The sequence below is a fragment of the Nycticebus coucang genome, chromosome 14 (assembly GCF_027406575.1).
Source record: "Nycticebus coucang isolate mNycCou1 chromosome 14, mNycCou1.pri, whole genome shotgun sequence".
Lineage (NCBI taxonomy): Eukaryota > Metazoa > Chordata > Mammalia > Primates > Lorisidae > Nycticebus > Nycticebus coucang.
This window is the reverse complement of record NC_069793.1, coordinates 30746436-30767417: the sequence shown is the minus strand read 5'-3', so window position 1 is coordinate 30767417 and position 20982 is coordinate 30746436. Positions and strand designations below refer to the sequence as shown.

The 20982-nt window shown below is 37.0% G+C and overlaps 1 protein-coding gene across 1 annotated transcript in view; it reads left to right on the top strand.

Moving 5' to 3' along the window:
• Positions 1-19290, top strand: part of CAPRIN1 (cell cycle associated protein 1) — a 50583-nt gene extending 31293 nt beyond the window's left edge. Inside the window, exons 8-19 of the mRNA XM_053562910.1 lie at positions 361-413; positions 491-577; positions 3019-3174; positions 3262-3370; positions 6008-6069; positions 7018-7128; positions 7267-7416; positions 8898-9048; positions 14298-14492; positions 15323-15423; positions 15844-15907; positions 17440-19290. Of these exons, the coding sequence (XP_053418885.1) occupies positions 361-413; positions 491-577; positions 3019-3174; positions 3262-3370; positions 6008-6069; positions 7018-7128; positions 7267-7416; positions 8898-9048; positions 14298-14492; positions 15323-15423; positions 15844-15907; positions 17440-17504 (1304 nt within the window). The 3' untranslated portion in view covers positions 17505-19290. The remainder of the gene's footprint in view (positions 1-360; positions 414-490; positions 578-3018; positions 3175-3261; positions 3371-6007; positions 6070-7017; positions 7129-7266; positions 7417-8897; positions 9049-14297; positions 14493-15322; positions 15424-15843; positions 15908-17439) is intronic.
• The last annotated feature ends 1692 nt before the right edge of the window (positions 19291-20982 follow it).

The following is a 20982-nucleotide window of genomic DNA, read 5'->3' as shown; positions in this document are numbered from 1 at the left end:
ATTTTTTTGTTGCAGTTTGGCCGGGGCTGGGTTTGAACTTGCCACCCTCGGTATATGGGGCTGGCACCCTACCCACTAGTCCACAGTCCTTTTCTGTGTATTTGTAAAAAATTTTATTTATAGCAGTTTTAGGTTCACAACAAAATTGAATATTTGTTAACAATTGATAAACCTACACCAACATGGTGTTACTATCGCCCAAGGTTTATAATTTACATTAGGGCTTACTCTTGGCTTTGGACATTCTGTGGGTTTGGACAAATGTGTAATGACATGTATCCATTCTTAGGGATATCATACAGAGTATTTTCACTGATGTAAAATTCCTCTGCTTGCTTCTTTTTTTTTTTAACCTCTTAGAACCTGAGCCAGCAGAAGAATACACTGAACAAAGTGAAGTTGAATCAACAGAGGTATGATTTTTATATAATGCTACCTTTACTTTTCTGCCTTTCAAACTGAAGTCTTAAACTTTTACTTTGCTTTGCAGTATGTAAATAGACAATTTATGGCAGAAACACAATTCAGCAGTGGTGAAAAGGAGCAGGTAGATGAGTGGACAGTTGAAACAGTTGAGGTAAGAGTTCTCTGTATTGCAAGGTTTATGTCTTTGTCTTTAATAAGTGACTTTTATTTCTCTCAAGAAAAAGTTGGGTTTTTTAGTCTTCGACATTGTAGTACAGGTATGGTAATAAACTCATTACACCTAAAGAATTTGTCTCTGGGTGTTTAATAGAATTACTGCTTTGCTGATCCAATTAATAAAAAATTATACAAAGTTATTTTTGGATTAACTTATTAAAATACATGATTTTTCTCTTATATCACATTGCTCTGTAAAAATCTAGGCTCTCACATCCATAGCCTTCAGACAAACCTATGTTGCAGGAAGTGCATTAGGTTTCTTGGACTCTTCCTTCACCCTAATGCTGCTGGGTTACCAGGCAAACCAGTGCCAGGCTGTAGACTTTTACTTGTGTTTCTTGATGTTGTTTCTCAACTGATACTACCATGCCTTTTTTCTAGGTTCTCATCTCTAGTTTAGTGACAACCTTCATATTTCTACTTTCTGAGTGCCCCCAGACCATCCTTATTCATTGTCACAAGTTAATTATCAGAAAAGTTAACTTTGACTAGTTACTTATGAACTTCTTCAACGGTACCTTGCTACCTCTAATATATAGTCAAAAAGCCTTACCAATTGTCGTACCTGTCTTTTCATCCTCCTTTAGGTGTCTTCCTTTATACTTCCAAGTGTGGACAAATAACTTTAAGCTGAGTATAATATGCTTTTCTCTTATTATCCTTTTATCAGGACATTCTCCAGAGGTGTTGTAATTGTGCCAGTACCTTCAAGAATTGGGCATTTACCTTAGGAAGCTACTTAGTTGGGATGAAAATATTGTCCCTTAGAAACTTCCTCCAAATAGTGTTTATTCACTGAATGAAGGAATGTAGTTCAGGAATGTTGTAGGAGGTTTAAAAGATATTGAAATGGTGATTTACAGTCCTCATGGAGGGTTGGTTCCAGGACACAAGTTTACCCCCACTTCCACTTATACCAAAATTCACACATACTCAAGTATGTGGAACTTGCATTTGTTCTTGGGTTTCACATCCTTTGAATACTGGTTGAAAAAAATTTGCATGTAAGTGAAGCTGTGCAGTTCAAACAGGTTCAAGGGTCAGCTTTTTATACCAGGTGTACAAACCAGTTGAGACTTGATGGAGTAGATTGGGTGTATATTTTTATGGGAGCCACATAATAGGTATGTATTAGCATGGATGTAGATGTAGAAATCAACGATTAGCTTATGTATTATTAAATGCTGGAAAGAAAGGCATGTATTGGCATAGTAGAAAAGGTTGGGAAGTAACATAGAGTGGTTTGTAGTTAAGTATGTTTTGCGTTTTATTTGAGACTATACTTACCCTTGTGCCAGTATGGTTTGCTCTTATTATCTGGTAGGTAGGCCTTCTTTTTAAAGCTTATCCATATAGGCTTACAGGAACTTTTGGAGCATCTAGCAGTCAGTAGTTGACAGATCCGTTGGTTTTTTTATGATGATGTCTTATGTAGTAATTTTTGTTTCACTCAGTGTTTATAAAGGAAATAAGATTTCAATTTGCCTAGGCTCAACAGGTATGACATACCCAGTTTTAAAAGTCAGACAGAATACACTCTTTTTTTTTCCCCATTTCTGTGAGATAGGGTCTTGCTTTGTCCCTAGGGCTAGAGTGTAGTAGTGTTATCCAAGCACAGTACACCTGCAAATTCCTGGGCTTGGATGATCCTTGTGCCTATCCCAAGTAGCTGAGACTACAGGCACATGCCCACCACACCCAGCTAATTTTTCTATTTTTTGTAAAGATGGGGTCTCACTCTTGCTCTGCTGGTCCCAAACTCCTGGCCTTAGGCAATCATCCTGCCTTAGCCTCCTAAAGTGATGGGATTATAGAATGAGCCACTGCATTTGGTCTGGAATATAAGTTGGACATAATAAAAATTTGTCTGGATTTCCTGGCAAAGCAGGGTATTATTAAGAACAGTAATGAGGGGAAGTTATTAGAGCTGGGAAAGACTAGGAGAATGAGCTTTGGTGTTTGTAGTAGTTTAGATCAGATGATAGAGATTGATTCTAGGGTTTTGGCAGAGAAAAGAGTATGGAAGAAACCCAAATCTTGATGATGATAATACATAACACTTCTTGTGTGCTGACTGTATGTACCAGGGAGTGAGATATATTTTTTTATATTGACCATAGGAGGGGTAACAGTTTTGGCAGAATACATTATTTGGGAAGTAAACACAGACAGTCTTTCTTTGAAAGCAGCTTACAAGTAAATATGAAATGCCATGCAGTAATCCTGTGGAAGTGATGACATTTGTTAAATTTGGCATAATTGTGGTCAATTTGAGTAACTACATTAAAGCCTATTCTTCTGTTTACAATATAGATGGCTTGATGATAATGAAAGGAACTCTTTGATATTCCCTCTCCCCTTCTTTTACTTTAGGTGGTAAACTCACTCCAGCAGCAACCTCAAGCTGCATCCTCTTCAGTACCAGAGCCTCACTCTTTGACTCCAGTGGCTCAGGCAGATCCCCTTGTGAGAAGACAGCGAGTACAAGACCTTATGGCACAAATGCAGGGGCCCTATAATTTCATACAGGTATGTGCATTTTAGTCAGTCAGTTTAACAGAAAGTTTAAATGTTTGCATTATTTGACTTACTTCCATTATGTCCTTAACTTTGTAGGATTCAATGCTGGATTTTGAAAATCAGACACTTGATCCTGCCATTGTATCTGCCCAGCCAATGAATCCAACACAAAACATGGACATGCCCCAGCTGGTTTGCCCTTCAGGTTAGTAATGGTACATTTTTCTGTGAGAGATAAAGTATAGGGTTGTTGCTTTCAGAGTTTTATAAAGTTTGTGAAAATTAATTTTTTTCATTTTAATGTCTGTTTAACTTTTTGAGTCTTAAATCTTTTAATTTGATAAGGAATAATATTGTTTCTGTACTTTGAGATGTAACTGTAGTTCCATTGTTTATTTTTTCACTTTTTATTGGCAGATAGACATACAGAAAAATGCATGCTAGTTTGAGATCAGGACATGAAACTCCACCGGTACTCCAGAAACCTACCTGGTGTTCCCTTCAGTCACAAGTTACCCTCTCCCCTAATTACATGCTTGCTTCTAACATTAGAACAGTTTTGCCTATTTCTGTAATTTACATAAATGAAAATTTGCTTGGCTTTTTAAATTTTAGAATTCATAATAGAGCTGCCTTTCTCTGGATGCTTGTAGCTTTTTAGGAGAATTTCTGACTATTTTATTAAACAAAAATGAGACAGCAATGAAGTGGGTAAGGGAATGCTTAAGAAGAAAGGGAAAGAGATAAAGCACAAGATAGTTTGTTTCACTGGACATAGCAGACTACTGTTTGAAGTAGTAGTACTAAATATAGTTGGTGCTCTGCATTGGATTAAGTGGACCTTCTCTCTTAAGACCAGTAATGATCTTGAATCTTCTTGGTTTTTTCCCCCTGCATTAGTATTAATGGTACAAAAGTGGAACTATTGTATAAAGTAACATATTTAATGTTGCATAAACTTAAATATCGCAGTGGCTCACACCTGTAATCCTAGCACTCTGGAAGGCCTAGGTGGGTGGATTGCTTAAGCTCAGTAGTTCGAGATTAGCCTGAGCTACAGTGAGACGCTGTCTCTACTAACAATAGCTGGGTGTGTGGTGGGCGCCTGCAGTCCCAGCTACTCAGGAGGCTGTGGCAAGAGGATATCTTGAGCCCAAGAGTTTGAGGTTGCTGTGGGCTATGATGCCATAGTACTCTACCCAGGGTGCCAAAGTGAAACTCTGTCTCAAAAAAAAAAAAAGTATATTTAATGACATGGTTAATTTGGTAATATAGTTAGGATTTTTCTAGAGTAAAGGGAACTCATACCTCTATGACATTTCTACCAAAAGTTGGAAAACAGATGAAAAGTTTTAAGCCTACTAGTGAGCAATCCATTTTTTTTTCTTTTTTTGTTAATTGTTGGGATTCATTGAGGGTACAGTAAGTCAGGTTGAGCAATCCATTTTTGGTATTCATTTTCTTAGCTCTGTCAGAGGAAGAAAATAAGTGGTTTTCTCACCTGGTCAATTGTGAAAGTCAACACATGCAACACTGACATAACCTTGTAAGTAAGTCTATTAGGTATTCAGGTAATGCTGAGTCCATTAAGATGGCTGCATTGAGAGCGGACGATTTCTTGATAACAAAACAAGGACTATATTTTTAGTTATCTACTTCACTGCGATTGGGGATGGAGGTGGGAGAGTGATGCGAAATTGTCAGTAAGATGCACACTGAGTTGAATATAGGCTTTTAAAAAGTATGTACATGGGCGGCGCCTGTGGCTCAGTCGGTAAGGCGCCGGCCCCATATACCGAGGGTGGCGGGTTCAAACTCGGCCCCGGCCAAACTGCAACCAAAAAATAGCCGGGCGTTGTGGTGGGCGCTTGTAGTCCCAGCTACTCGGGAGGCTGAGGCAAGAGAATCACTTAAGCCCAGGAGTTGGAGGTTGCTGTGAGCTGTGTGAGGCCACGGCACTCTACTGAGGGCCATAAAGTGAGACTCTGTCTCTACAAAAAAAAAAAAAAAAAAAGTATGTACAGTATTGTAAGTTTTTTTTCCTTTGTGGAAACATTTGAAATTATACTGAAAGTTGATAATGTTAAAATATTAACTGAATAGTGTCTGAGGTCTAGAGTTTGAGTAGTATTACTTTATTGCTTTAAAAGGCTCTTTATCATAGAGAACACTGACACTGATTTTTATCTTAGTAAATTCTCAATAATATCTTATTTTACCTTTGCAAAACACAAACTAAAAGTAGTTGTGAGAATAAACAACCACTATCAGCAAACTGAAATCTGAAAGCTAAAATCTTACCTGCCCTTTCCAACTTTATTAGTGCTAAAATGTTTATGATTTGGCTCTAGAAATTACCATTAGCAGCCAAGTAAAAGGTATTTATATGTCTCTTAAAAAATTTGGTTTTAGGCTTGGTGCCTGTGGCTCAAGTGGCTAAGGTGCCGCCAGCCACATACACCTGAGCTGGCGGGTTCGAATCCAGCTCAGGCCCACCAAACAATGATGGCTACAATCAAAAAATAGCTGGGAGTAGACGGCACCTGTGGCTCAAGGGATAGGGCGCCGGTCCCATATGCTGGAGGTGGCAGGTTCAAACCCAGCCCCGGCCAAAAACCAAAAAAAAAAAAAAAAAAATAGACGGGAGTTGTGGCGGGCACCTTTAGTCCCAGCTACTTGGGAGGTGGAAGCAGGACAATCGCTTGAGCCCAGGAGGTGGAGGTTGCTGTGAGCTGTGATGCTACGGCACTCTACCCTGGGCAACAAGCTTGAGGCTCTGTCTCAAAAAAAAAAAAAAAAAAAGATTTGATTTTACATCACAACTTTTTGGTTAATTTTGCAGTTCATTCTGAATCCAGACTTGCTCAACCTAACCAAGTTCCTGTACAGCCAGAAGCTACACAGGTAAGAGTGATACTTTTTTTCAGGTTTGGTTTTTTAATAGGTTCTTAGAAGTTTCTTTTTTGGTTAGCTTATAAGTCAGGTGTGAATTTGATCAGTTGTCTACCCTGTTTCCTCGAAAATAAGACAGTGTCTTATTTTAAGGTGTGCTCCCAAAGATGCGCTAGGTCTTATTTTCAGGGGACGTCTAATCTTTCCTGTAAGTAGGTCTTATTTTCAGGGAAACAGGGTAGAAGTCTTGGTATAAATTGGTATGGGTAACTGTCAGCCTTTATTTTCATGTTTACATTTATTTTTCTTTTGATGACTTTGAAAATTTTTCTTATTAATGCTTATAGTTTATTATAATGAAAGCTTTTTTATTTAGAGCTGAGTAGAATTTCAGAAGACATGTTTTAAAGAGATCATAATTCTAAAATTCAGTGCAGATTTTGTCATCTTAGGTGCACTTGTTGGGCACTTTTTAATTGGGCTAGGGTTTATTTAATGTTGAACTTTCAAAAATATTTTTTTGTAATTGTCAGGTTGTATAGTCTGTAAATTCAAAGAGAAAAGGTAGTAAGTTTTTCTTTCTTTCTTTTTTTTTTTTTTTAGAGACAGAGTCTCACTTTATGGCCCTCGGTAGAGTGCTGTGGCCTCACACAGCTCACAGCAACCTCCAACTCCTGGGCTTAAGTGATTCTCTTGCCTCAGCCTCCCGAGTAGCTGGGACTACAGGCGCCCGCCACAACGCCCGGCTATTTTTTGGTTGCAGTTTGGCCGGGGCCGGGTTTGAACCCGCCACCCTCGGTATATGGGGCCGGCGTCCTACCGACTGAGCCACAGGCGCCGCCCAAGTTTTTCTTTCTTTAACAGATATTTATTTCTCAGCTCTGTCTCTATTAAGTGTTGGTTTATTTTTTAACAGTTTTGTTAGCAGGAAGAATCTTTGATGTTTTTACTTCTGTCCAGGTTCCTTTAGTTTCATCTACAAGTGAGGGGTACACAGCATCTCAACCTTTGTACCAGCCTTCTCATGCTACAGAGCAACGACCACAAAAGGAACCAATTGATCAGATTCAGGCAAGTACTGTTACCAGGCCTTATAAACTTGTTGGGCAGATACTCATGAACTGGGCAGAGGTAATTTACTATTATGTTAATATACTTAAGTTTGAATTTAGTTTACCACTAAAGTACATCTGTTCACTTTGTGTTTAGGCAACGATCTCTTTAAATACAGACCAGACAACAGCATCATCATCCCTTCCTGCTGCTTCTCAGCCCCAGGTGTTCCAGGCTGGGACTAGCAAACCTTTACATAGCAGTGGAATTAATGTAAATGCAGCTCCATTCCAATCCATGCAAACGGTAAGCATATTAACTCAAGTTAATATGAGTGTATTCTAGTGCCTCGTGTATGCTATGAATCATACTTAATTTTCAACAGTTTTCATTTAACATTGCTTGAGTCCACATCTACTATAACTATAAAGGATATTTAATTGAATATAAACTCTTGATTATTCCAGTTCCCAGAGATAAATTTGAGCTTTATGAGTTATGTACTTCCATTTTCTTGTCTTGTAGTAATCTTTTGATTAAACAAAATTATATTTTATTAATTGATTGATTGAGACAAGGTTCAACTCTGTTGCCTAGACTGGAGTGCACAGACATCATCATAACTCAGTGTAACCTCTAAACTCTTGGGTTCCAGCTATCCTATTGCCTCAGCTTCCCCAGTAGCTGGAACTATAGGCACGTACTATCATTGAACCTGCCTGATTTTTCTATTTTTTTTTAGACTACAGGGTCTCACTCTTTTCTCAGGCTGGTCTTGAACTCCTGACCTGGAGCAGTCCTGCTTCAGCCTCCCAGAGTGCTAGGATTATAGGCATCAGCCACTGCACCTGGCCTGATTAAACAAAATTTTAAATATATAGAAAAATAGACTAATATAACATCCATATATAATCATTACCCAGATTTAACTTTTATTTTTTATTTTTTGGCATTTTGCCATATTTCCTTAATCTTTTTTATTTCAAAATAGATTTCAGATGTTATACTTCACTCTGGTTCTTCAGTAAATATCTTTAAATTGGAGAATTTCTAGAAAATGATGATGCAAATACTATAATTTGGGGGACACCGCTAAATCAGTGCTCAGAGGAAAGTGTGTAAGGTTAAATACTTTAAATAATTGACTTTTGTTTAAAGTACAATACAATAAAATGGAAAATTAAAATGAATTAAATATTCAACTCAAAGTTAAGGTTTATAGAATAAAGTTATGTAAGTGATACTACATTAGGAGCTTTTTTTTTTTTTTTAAGAGACAGAGTCTTACTTTGTTTCCCTCAGTAGAGTGCTGTGGCATCACAGCTCACAGCAGCCTCCAGCTCTTGGGCTTAGGCGATTCTCTTGCCTAAGATGGGATTACTGGCGCCTGCCACAACGCCTGGCTATTTTTTTGTTGCAGTTTGGCCGGGGCCAGGTCTGAACCCGCCACCCTCGGTATATGGGGCTGGCGCACTGAGCCACAGGCGCTGCCCAGGAACTTGCCTTTTAATAAAAATTTTCATGTATGGAGGAGCATTTCCAAGGCTGCTGATTGCATGTCTTTTTAGATTTTTTTTAATCCCCACTTTTCATTTCACAGCATGTCGTTATACTCCTTTAAGTGCTGTATGGTATTTTTTCCATGTTGAGAAAAACATTGAAGGATTTTTGTGTGTGAGGTGTTGGTTTGAGCTCTGTGGTGTCTTTATGTTTGAGGTAAAACCAGCTGCCATGTTAAAAGCAGGGAATAACAGAATGAACTAATTATTTTCTTTATTCATTTATAGGTGTTCAATATGAATGCCCCAGTTCCTCCTGTTAATGAACCAGAAACTTTAAAACAACAGAATCAGTATCAGGCCAGTTATAACCAGAGCTTTTCTAGTCAGCCTCACCAAGTAGAACAAACAGAGCTTCAGCAAGAACAGCTTCAAACAGGTGGGAAAAACACTGTTACTTCATTAACTACTTACGTTCTGACACAGTTATTGACAGAGCTAGGACAGTTCAGACTTGAGTGGCAGTGTCTAGGAGTCTCTATTTTAGTAGCAGACTATATGAATTTTTCATTGGTAATCGTGAGTTCAGCTGAGTTCAGTGGAGTTCATCCTTGTATGTAGATTATGTGCAATTTTTGGAGGCCATAATACCCATTTTCCTTTGGTCACTGAGCTGTTACAGTACTCCTGTTGCATTATATAATTTTACTGGAATTAAACTTGTTAACTAACTGAATTATGATAAACTCTACCTTTAATTGCTAATTGATTGAAACCCAGTAGCAGGGTATCTGGCATCAAGTCAGGTACACAAAGTTAAGAAGGAATAGGGAATTGGTGTGATTCTTACTGTGTTCATTAGTAAAACTTTCACAAAAGTTGTATACGTATGCATTTGGTGAAATGGGTTGAAACAAAATCCATTTTGGCAAATTCAGGTCGTAATTTGATCAGTTACTATACCTGACAAAAATGATGTAGGTAGAGATATTTTAGATTTCTTAAATTTGTAGGACATGAAGTGTCTTTGTTAGGTCTTAAGTTATTTAATTCCTAGGAATTTAAATGGAATCCTACAATAAATTAGCAAATGTGCTAAAATCATAAGAGTAATTACTTTGATTTTAAATCAGACTGATTTGTTTGTTTTTTTCAGACAGAGTCTCACTCTGTTGCCCAGGCTAGAGTGCCAGGGCATCAGCCTAGCTCACAATAATCTCAAAATCCTGGGTTTAAGCATTCCTCCTGCCTTATCCTTCTGAGCAGCTGGGACTACAGGTGCCCACCACACCAGACTAATTTTTTTCTATTTTTAGTAGAGATGATGTCTCACTGTTGATCAGGTTGGTCTCCAACTTCTGAGCCCAAGCCATCCTTCTGCCTTGGCCTCCCAGAGTGCTAAGATCACTGATGAGAGCCACTTTACCCAGCAATATTCTGCTTCTTGATAGACCTCAATCGACATTATAGATTTTTGAATAGTAAATTCTTCCATATCCTGTGGTATTCTTCCTACCTTCCTTTAGATGGAAGGTTGAATCAGCCATAAGTATTTGTCAGTATGCTCTGCTTAGCTTCTGAATATCTGAACTATATGTTTGTTCTTGGGCTCCTTCATTGTCATATGTGCATAAGTTGGTTGTGGAACAGGTATATTTGGACTCTTTAGACGTTGTGATAAACTTCTGTCTTATTTTTTAGATAGTGTGGTGAAATTTAATGTAATTGTTATGTTTCAGTTGACTTGGTTAATTTTGTCCTTTGTGCCACTTGTTTTGAGATTGTCCTGTTCTTATATTCTATGTGACTTTCCTAATAGTGAGGCCATTGACCTAGGTAACCTTTTGTGACCATTTCAGAGATACATTAATTATAAAAATTAACTTCGTAACGTGTATAGATATTTTCAATTAAAAAACAAAATTGGGCCAAAGTGGGTGGATTGCTTGAGCTTAAGAGTTGAGACCAGCCAAAACTCCATCTCTTCTGAAACTAGAAAAATTAGCTGGGTGTTGTGGCGGGCACTTGTAGTCCAGCTACTGGGCAGGCTGAGGTAGGAGGATCACTTGAGCCTAAGAGTTGGAGGTTGCTGTGAGCTTTGGTAATAACTGCTGCACTCTATTCAGGGTAATAGTGAGACGTTGTCTCAAAAAAATCAAGACAAAACAAAACAAAATTGGCCCATACATCTTGCTTTTTTATTTTTTGAGACAGTTTTGCTCTGTCACTAGATAGAGTACAGTGGTGTCTTCATAGCTCACTGAATCCTCAAAGTTCTAAGCTGAAGTGATTCTTCCTCGTCAGCCTTCTCAGTAGCTTGGACTATAGCCTATTTGTTGAGGGGTGGAGTTTTGCTTTTGCTCAGGCTGGCCTCTAACTTCTGGGTTCAAATGATCTTTGCCTTGGCCTCACGGAATACTAGGATTATAGGATTGAGTCACTGTACCTGCCCTTTATTTATTTTCGTTTTAATTGTTTATTGAAAAAAATTTTTTTGCCAGACCTCTCTGGGTAAGGTAGTTTCCCTTTTTACACACTTTCGCTACTGCTCTAAATCAGGCAACCATCATTTCATATTTGGACTGTTGTCGTCTTTTTAACCTGTCTCCTCTGACTCTTTTTCTCTACACACACAATATACAGAGTGTTCATTAAAAAATGTAAATCAGATTAGCTCTCCTATTCAGAACCTTCCAGTGGCTTTCCAAGAAATCCAAAATGTGTTTAGTTTATAAGATCCTATATAATTTGGTCCCTGTGTTTATCCTGTTCTGTATCCTACCGTCTTCTTCCTTACATCCACACCAGTCATAAACAGTTCTCTCTATTCACAGGGGCTTTAGACTTTCTGTCCTTTGTACCTGAAACTTTTTCCTACTAATATTTGTATGGATTGTTTCTATTCTTTAATGAAAAATAATCTGTTTTTAATTGACAAAAATTGTATATATGTATAGTGTACTGCACTTTTTTTTTTTTTTTTTTCTTTGCAGTTTTGGCCAGGGCTGGGCTTGAACCCACCACCCCCGGTTTATGGGGCCAGCGCCCTACTCCTTGAGCCACAGGCGCTGCACTGCAGATTTTGAAATATGAATACATTGTAGAATGGCTAAATTGAGCTAATTAGCATAAGCATTGTCTTATATATTATCGTTTTTCTTATCCACTGTTAGTGGTTTTTAAAAATACAACGCATTGTTATTCTGGTCATTTCTCTTACATTCCTTGCTTTTTTTTCACTTGTTTTGGGTCCATGCTCAATTATCACCTTACAGAGACCACACTTCATCACCTTTTTCCAAATATAGCTTATTTGGTACCTGATTTATTCTACTTTGTTTTTACTTGTAAATATATTTTCTTCACTTATCTCGCATATTAGAGTAAAGCTTCCGTACAGGTCAGGGTTATGTGTTGACACATTCCTTGTCTAAGACGGGGCCTGACATGTTGTAGGGACAGTGATACTTGTTGAACACATTTGTCTCATCATTTCAGAGTTTTATTTTATTCAAATTAGTTTTTAATCAGAAGCAACATGACAAAAGGATCTTTACTTTTTTTGTGGGCTCTAAGTTCATACTTTATAAAAATTTTAAAGAGGAATTTGTGTATTTTAAAATGAAGAGTATATTTTATTGTTCTGCTATGAATTTTTTTTTTTTTTTTGTGGCAGTCTCAAGCTGTCACCTGGGTAGAGTGCTGTGGCATCACAGCTCACAGCAGTCTCCAACTCTAGGGCTTGAGCAATTCTCTTGCCTCAGCCTCCCAAGTAGCTGGGACTACAGGTGCCCGCCACAACGCCTGGCTATTTTTTGGTTGCAGTTGTCATTGTTGCTAAGGAGGCCCAGGCCGGCTTTGAACCTGCCACCCTAGCTGTATGTGGCCAGCGCCCTGCTGACTGAGCTACAGGCGTCGTGTGCCATGAGTTTCTTCTTGAAGTGAGATATGACCAAGATTTTAAAAATTCTCAGTGATAAAAAGTTATTCTAGAAGAAAAATAATGATTTTAGAATTCGTTTCTTTGGGCTACTTTCTGTAGAATGCATATGAATCAATCTTTGTTGATAGCAAATGTTACATACTTTATTTGCTTGTAATTCTAAATTTTGGAATATAATAAAAGGCAATTTATGTAGAAAGATGATACTGTGTATAGTATAGTTGTAAGTAGTTCAAAAGGAGCCATGATGCTTTTGCTTCCTATGCATTCTCTAGCTCTTTCATCACAAAATAGCATTCTAAGAACTAATAATGTGCTTGGAGTTTCTTGAGGATCAGGTGACAGTTTTCAAGAGTCACACAACTTCTTTTCTCCTGCCCACAAATGGGAAATTTGGGCTGGCTTAGTGGCTTCTGACCATTGTTCCTGGGGTATGGGAGTGCCTTTGTTCTGTTTCAGTTCTCAAAGGTATTTTAGTAGTCTATTTTTTTCTCTCGTGTGAAGTACAGTAGAATCTTGTAAGTTGACTCCCAAAACAAAGTACTATAAACAAACTGGTCAACATAAAGAATTAGGCTTACTTACTTTACCTATATGTACATGTGGTGCATGTCTGGTCTATGAAAATGAGGTGGTCAATGTAGGGATGTAGTCAGCTATTTAGGTTCTACTGTATAAACATTGGGGTAATACCAGAAATGTTCCTCAGTATTTAAGTTTTATTTTTTATTTTTTTAGAGACAAAGTCCTTATTGCCCTTGGTAGATTGCTATGGTGTCACAGCTCACAGCAACCCCCAACTCCATGGCTTAGGCGATTCTCTTGCCTTAGCCTTCTGAGTAACTGGAACTACAGTTGCCTGCCACAACACTGGGCTATTTTTTGTTGCAGTTTGGCCGGAGCCAGGTTTGAACCGCCACTCTCAGTATATGGGGCCGGCACCCTACTCACTGAGCTACAGGCACCACCCAGTATTTAAGTTTTGAAAATTTTTAGGTTCTAGTTTTCTCTCCATTATGAAAGGGTTTGTGAGTGTGCAAGGGAGTGTGAGCCTTCTAGAACCTCACCCTAAGTGGGTTGAGGGCCAATGTGAGGTATGTACCATGTAATCGTCTTTTAAATTGGCTGTACTTACCATTTTAAAGACTTTGAAATGGGATTGGGCATTAAGGGCTATAATTTTGAAGACCTCTTCTGATTTAACTATATAAATGATGGCATATTCTACCATAGATAGAGAGAGAGCTTAGCCATGAGAGCATGGTGTTTTATATATTTCATTAAGTACCAAGGGAAATTGAAAAGAAAAAGGAAACTTTTACTACTAAGGAGTTTTATGATGAAAAGGAGTCATTAAATGGCACAAATGGCAATTGTAATAACTGTAAATCTTTTGAACTACAGTGGATATCTTATACTGAAAGATACATTCCTTTTAGAAGAGATTAATGATATAGCCCATAGCTTTTTAAATCATTTATTGAATGATAGAAGGATAGAATTATATATTCTGCTTAAAATTGTGTACCCTATGGTTTGAAATTATAGTTAGAGAATTTTATCCCTATTAGTTTAAACTATGGGTAGGAGAAACATAGGGACTCCATTAATATGTAGTTTTCCCTATTGTTAAAATGTAAATTTATTTATAAACTTTTAGGAGACTGTGTAAGACACTTCTTAGACCAGAAGGCATGTGGGAGAACATATGGTAATGTACACACACACACTTCTTTTTATTATAGTGGTTGGCACTTACCATGGTTCCCAGGACCAGTCTCATCAAGTGACTGGTAACCACCAGCAGCCCCCTCAACAGAACACTGGATTTCCACGTAGCAGTCAGCCTTATTACAATAGCCGTGGTGTATCTCGTGGAGGCTCCCGTGGTGCTAGAGGCTTGATGAATGGATATCGGGGCCCTGCAAATGGATTCCGAGGTAAAAAAAAGCAAGTTCTGATGGTTCTTTTACTATTTCTAGTTCTTTTCTGATTTGTAAAATATATAGGAAATTATAAGATTTTTGGGAGAAATGTATCTCTCCAAAAGTGTATTTTTTTTTTTTTTAATTGAGACAGAGTTTCACTTTGTCACTCTCATGGAATGCCATGGTGTTATAACTCACAGCAACCTGAGACTCTTGGGCTCAAGTGATTCTCTTGACTTAGCCTCCCTAGTAGCTGGGACTACAGGCACCCGACACAACGCCTGGCTATTTTTTTTTTTGTTGTTGTCGTCTAGCAGGCCCAGGCTGGGTTTGAGCCCACCAGCCCTGGAGCATGTGGCTGCACCCTAATCACTGAACGATGGACACCTAGCTCAGTGGGTGTCTATATACTCTCCCAGTAGTCTTTTAAGTATAATTTAAGTGTTTAGGTATGTTTTGATACATTTATTTAAATGATAAATTTGGGAATTTTTGTTCAACTTTTTGTTAGTCAAATTAATGTTCACTATATTCTGGGGGATAATTGTTTTTCATACATTATCTGACCTTATGGGGATTTTTTTTTTTAATGTTTATGTGTTTGGGGTGTGTATGTGTGTATTTGTGTGTGCGTGGAGGTGCACAATGGATAAAAATCTTATAGCCAGTACATGCAGAAATTTATAAACAGATTGGATTAGAATAGGAAATTAAAAATTAAAAAATTAGCTTAAGTAGCAGAGCTTAATAGTTTTTCAGTTTTTTCCCTTTGTCATTAATGAGAATGTAAAAATACCTTGTCAATGTAAGAAAATTATTTATTTTCTTGTCCTAAATTTTAGGAGGATATGATGGTTACCGCCCTTCATTCTCTAACACTCCAAACAGTGGTTATACACAGTCTCAGTTCAGTGCTCCCCGGGACTACTCTGGCTATCAGCGGGTAGGTAAAGTAGTTTTAAAATATAAAACCTAGCCTCAGTACACCAATCAAAGTGACTGATGTAGTTGTTTGATGGACCTCAAGTAACTAAGTAATTTGGGACTAATTTATAGTGTCTAAGGTACTTTTTTAAAATGATGACTTTGGCTTTTCTTAGCACTTAATATAGGTATTCCTTTAATAACGTCTGTTAAAAACAAGGATTTTTCAGGAGCAGAGAATTAAATCTCATTGAATTCTTGGGGATGTAGTAGTTTAACAATTACAGAGTAACGTTTAGTTGTGATATGCTGAAATGTCAAAAAGAACTAAGGAAGAATTCTGTGTTCTAAGTGTTAGACTGTAAGAAAAGAGATAGATGGGTAAGCATTTTAAAGAAAATTGCTTTTTCTTTGAAATACTAACTAGCTTGTCTTTTAGGATGGATATCAGCAGAATTTCAAGCGAGGCTCTGGGCAGAGTGGACCACGGGGAGCCCCACGAGGTAATATTTTGTGGTGGTGATCCTAGCTCCTAAGTGGAGCTTCTGTTCTGGCCTTGGAAGAGCTGTTCATAGTCTGCATGTAGGTTACATGTTAGGAGTACATTTATCCTTTCCAGACTTGTTGCTAGGGATTAAATGAAATGCTCTGTTTCTGAAACTTAATCTTGAACCCAAATTTTAATTTTCGAATGACTCTCCCTGTTACTATATATAAACTGTCTTGAAAACTAGAACATTTATTCTTCCTCATAAAAAGTGTTTTTCCAACTGGAAATTATTTTTCAGGTCCTAAAACCTGCTAAATGTTTTTAGGAAGTACTTAATGAAACATTTTTGTAAGACATTTTTGGAACGAGATTGAACATTTATAATAAATTTATTATTCTTCTTTCATTTTTGAAACATGCCTATTTTAAGGTCAGAGACCCTTTAATGGTCAGATAAGCCATAGTTACATATAGAGAACCATTTAGAAATGATAGAACTAATTGAAATTTCAATGCCTTTTGGACCACTATTAGTGATATAAGTAACATGTTATTTTAATTTTTAAACAAACCCCCTAAATTCCTAACTTGTTGAACCATACTTTAAAAAAAATATAGGTTTTAATTGTTTTTTGTTTTGTCTTTTACTGTCGGAAAACTGCTTCCTATTTGGGCAGGAAGTTAGCCTATTTAACAATTAGAGCTAGCATTTCATATAATCTGAAATTCTAAATGGTTCTCTGGTCTGAGGGAGGTTAAAACGTCAATTAGGTTTCCTCTAGTTATTGGCCATAACATGTAAAATGTGTGCTAAGAAGGAATTACAAAGTACTTTGATTTGAATGCTAGTAAAAACTGGCCAGCAAAAGTGGATTTTTAAAAGAACTAATGGATCACTTGGGAATTACTGACTTGATTAGAAGTATCAAAGGATATTTGCATGTGAATGTGGGTTATGTTCTATCCCACCTGTAGCATATTCTATGAAAGTTGAGTTAACTGATAGCAAAAAAATCTGTTAACAGCATGTAAAAAGTTATTTTATCTGTTATAAGTCATTATACAATTTTGAATGTTATGTAGTTTCTCTTTTTAACAGTTTAGGTAATAAGGTCTGTTTTCATTCTGGTGCTTTTATTAATTTTGATAGTATGATGTTACTACTGAAATGTAAGCTAGAGTGTATACTAGAATGTAAGCTCCATGAGAGCAGGTACCTTGTCTGTCTTCACTGCTGTATCTATTCCCAACGCCTGATGACAGTGCCTGGCACATAGTAGGCACTTAATAAATACTTGTTGAATGAATGAGTACTGGTGGAATACTCCATTAGCTCTACTCTTCTTTTAGCTAAGAGAACATGAGCAAATTTGCGCATGACAACTTCCAGGACAGGTGAAACTTGAACACTGAAGAATTGACCTCTTAAACCTAATAATGTGGTGACAAGCTGCCCACATGCTTCTTGACTTCAGATGAAAATCTGCTTGAAGGCAAAACAAATAATATTTGAAAGAAAAATCAAATGCCATTTTTGTCTTCTAGGTCGTGGAGGGCCCCCAAGACCCAACAGAGGGATGCCGCAAATGAACACTCAGCAAGTGAATTAATCTGATTCACAGGATTATGTTTAATCGCCAAAAACACACTGGCCAGTGTACCATAATATGTTACCAGAAGAGTTATTATCTATTTGTTCTCCCTTTCAGGAAACTTATTGTAAAGGGACTGTTTTCATCCCATAAAGACAGGACTATAATTGTCAGCTTTATATTACCTGGATATGGAAGGAAACTATTTTTACTCTGCATGTTCTGTCCTAAGCGTCATCTTGAGCCTTGCACATGATACTCAGATTCCTCACCCTTGCTTAGGAGTAAAACATAATATACTTTACAGGGTGATAAATATCTCCATAGTTATTTGAAGTGGCTTGAAAAAAGCAAGATTGTCTTTTTTGACATTGGATAAAATCTACAAATCAGCCCTAGAGTTATTCAATGGTAACTGACAAAACTAAAATATTTCCCTTGAAAGGAAGATGGAAAGAGTGGAGTGTGGTTTGGCAGAACAACTGCATTTCACAGCTTTTCCAAATTAGAGCATTGAACGAACGTTTAGGTGCATACCAAATTACACATGGGTCCTTAATCATACATGTAAGGCTGACTAACAGCTTTGACACGGCACCATACGTCTGGCCAAACGACTGTGGTTAAAAAGACATGTAAGTTGCTTTTTACTAGCTGATACTGTATACAACAAAGCCAAAATGCAAAATTGGGCTTTGATTGGCACTTTTTGAAAAATATGCAACAAATATGGGATATTATCTGGATGGCCGCTTCTGTACTTAATGTGAAGTATTTAGATAACCTTTTGAACACTTAACAGTTTCTTTTAGACAATGACTTCTGTAAGGATTGGTAGTGTATATCATTCCTTATGACATGCACATTGTCACTAAACCTTGGATCTTGCTGTATTGTCACCTAAATTGGTACAGGTACTGAAGAAAATCTCTAATGGGTAATCATAACACTCTTGGTCACATGTTTTTCCTGCAATTTGAAAGTTTTTTTTTTTTTTTAAAGGAAAAGATATCAAACGCCTGCTGCTACCACCCTTTTAAATTGCTATCTTTTGAAAAGCACCAGTATGTGTTTTAGATTGATTTCCCAATTTTAGGGAAATGACAGTAGTTTCAGTTCTGATGGTATAAGCAAAACAAATAAAACATGTTTATAAAAGTTGTATCTTGAAACACTGGTGTTCAACAGCTAGCAGCTTATGTGATTCACCCCATGCAATGTTAGTGTCACAAATTTTATGGTTATCTCCAGCAGTCATTTCTGTAGTACTTGCACTTATTTTTTGTCTTTTTAACCCTAATTGAAGTCTCCTTTTCTCATGGAGGCATTTATATTCAAAGTGGTGATTCCTTCCCTTAGATGCATAGGGAGAGTCTCAAGTTTGATGGAAATGGACAGTTGAGTAGTGACTTAGCCTTATGTACTATGTTGGAATTTGTGCTAGCAGTTTGAGCACTAGTTCTGTGTGCCTATAAATTTAATGCTGCTTGTCGTCCCATTCCACTTTGACTTCATGGAAAATTAATCCCACCAATTAAGCAAAGGCTACTAAGTTAATGATATTTTCTGTGCAGAAATTAAATTTTATTTTTAGCCTTTAGCTAAGAAATTTTTCCAGTAGGTGCTCAGCTACTTAAAAACTGTTCTCAAACATTCATCATTAGACAACTGGAGTTTTTGCTGGTTTTGTAACCTACTAAAATGGATAGGCTGTTGAACATTCCACATTCAAAAGTTTTGTAGGGTGGTGGGGAGTGGGGGATCTTCAATGTTTATTTTAAAATAAAATAAGTTCTTGACTTTTCTCATGTGTGGTTGTGGTACATCATATTGGAAGGGTTAAACTGTTTACTTTTGCAAATGAGTAGTTCTTTCGCTAGCACCTCCCCTTGTGTGCTTTAAATGACATCTGCCTGGGATGTACCACAACCATATGTTAGCTGTATTTTAGAGGCTGTATGAAATATTTGTGGTTTACTGGGTAATCCCTAAAAGATGTATGCTTGCAATTCTATATAAAACTAAATTTGCTGTGTAGAAAATAATTTGATGACATTTACAATCAAAATTGAAGTAAATAAGTTCTTTATACAGCACTCTCTGAATCAGTTCAGAAATGGGATGGGAGCAGAAATGCCTTCTAGTTTTTAAAGGTCTATGCATTAGTGCAGATGTTGCAAATATGTAAAGGTATTCATAGTTTATTTCTTTGTATCTTTTCAAAAGAATTGTTCTTTTTAAAATACTATAATTTTATTTTGGCATTCTACCATCACAGTTTAAATGTAAAGCTTTTATGTCTCAATTCAGATCGTATTTTTTAAAGGAGTTCCTCGGGGGCAGAGAACTTTTCAAAAAGTCCCATTAAGATCTGAATCTTGGTATACTAAGTAGTCTGTATAATATGTGAATGCTTGTCTTACCTGCAGAAGGCTTTTTGTTTGATCAAATGCATATTTTAGCAGAATTGCAAGGAAACTATTGTCACACACCACTGTAGCTTCTTGGTGTAGCAGGACTACATTCAAAATACTTTCCTACATGCACAGTATCAGTCATCTCACCTGGATAATGAAACTTCTTTTTTAAACCTTTAGTAAAGGTAGTGTTACTGTTTACCTTGATTAGGGCAGTTCTGTTTACAGATTCTCATATTTCCAAGTCATGAGAGATTTTTCAATCATTGTATCTTGATATTAAAACAAATATCCTTCAAGTGTTTTTGATCAGTTAGTTTTTACAGTTCTTTTGTCTCCTTATGTGTGCAACTTTGTTGTGTGGGAGACTTAGATTTATAGGAGACATGAAGGCTTACTCTCAGAAGGCTTATTAGCTGAGGTGTCAGTAGACAACCAGTTCATAAAATGTAGCAGGTAGTTACCAGTCAGCTTCCTAAGTGTCTTAGGAAATTTGTGTTGTATCTTATATTTTCAACGGTATATCTAATTTGGGGAACTGTGACATATGTAAGTACTCAATTTATTAACCTTTTATTTTTAAGCTCCTGAATCTGTAATCTCCTTGAGTTCTTATTAAGCATTCTATGTTTTAAATCAACTAAAAGAATCAGTGTTGCTCTTGAGCTTGTCCCTTTCATGGAGTCAATGGGGGAAGAAAACCTTTTTAGGAAAATGAAAGTACATTTTTAAGGCTCATTTTTATGCCTTTTCCCATTATGAATTCTATAGAAGTACTGAGAAAGACTAGTGAATGTTTAAATTAGATTAAGTTACATGAAAACTTGATTCCTTATTCTTGAACAAAGTCTGCTTTATTTGTATATATCATCCAGCAAAAGTTGTAAGTGAAATGCTTCTTATAAGAGGAAAAGAAAAGGTTTAAAAGAAAAGGTTTAGTTAGCCTCATCTTCTAAGAAGGCTACACTACTGGTATGCTTTCTTTCAACTCTACACTACTAAGACCCTGCTTTAACAACTGTTGTGAAGCCTAATCCAGTTGCATGCATTTGTGTGGCTCTGGAAAGTATAGGCAGTGA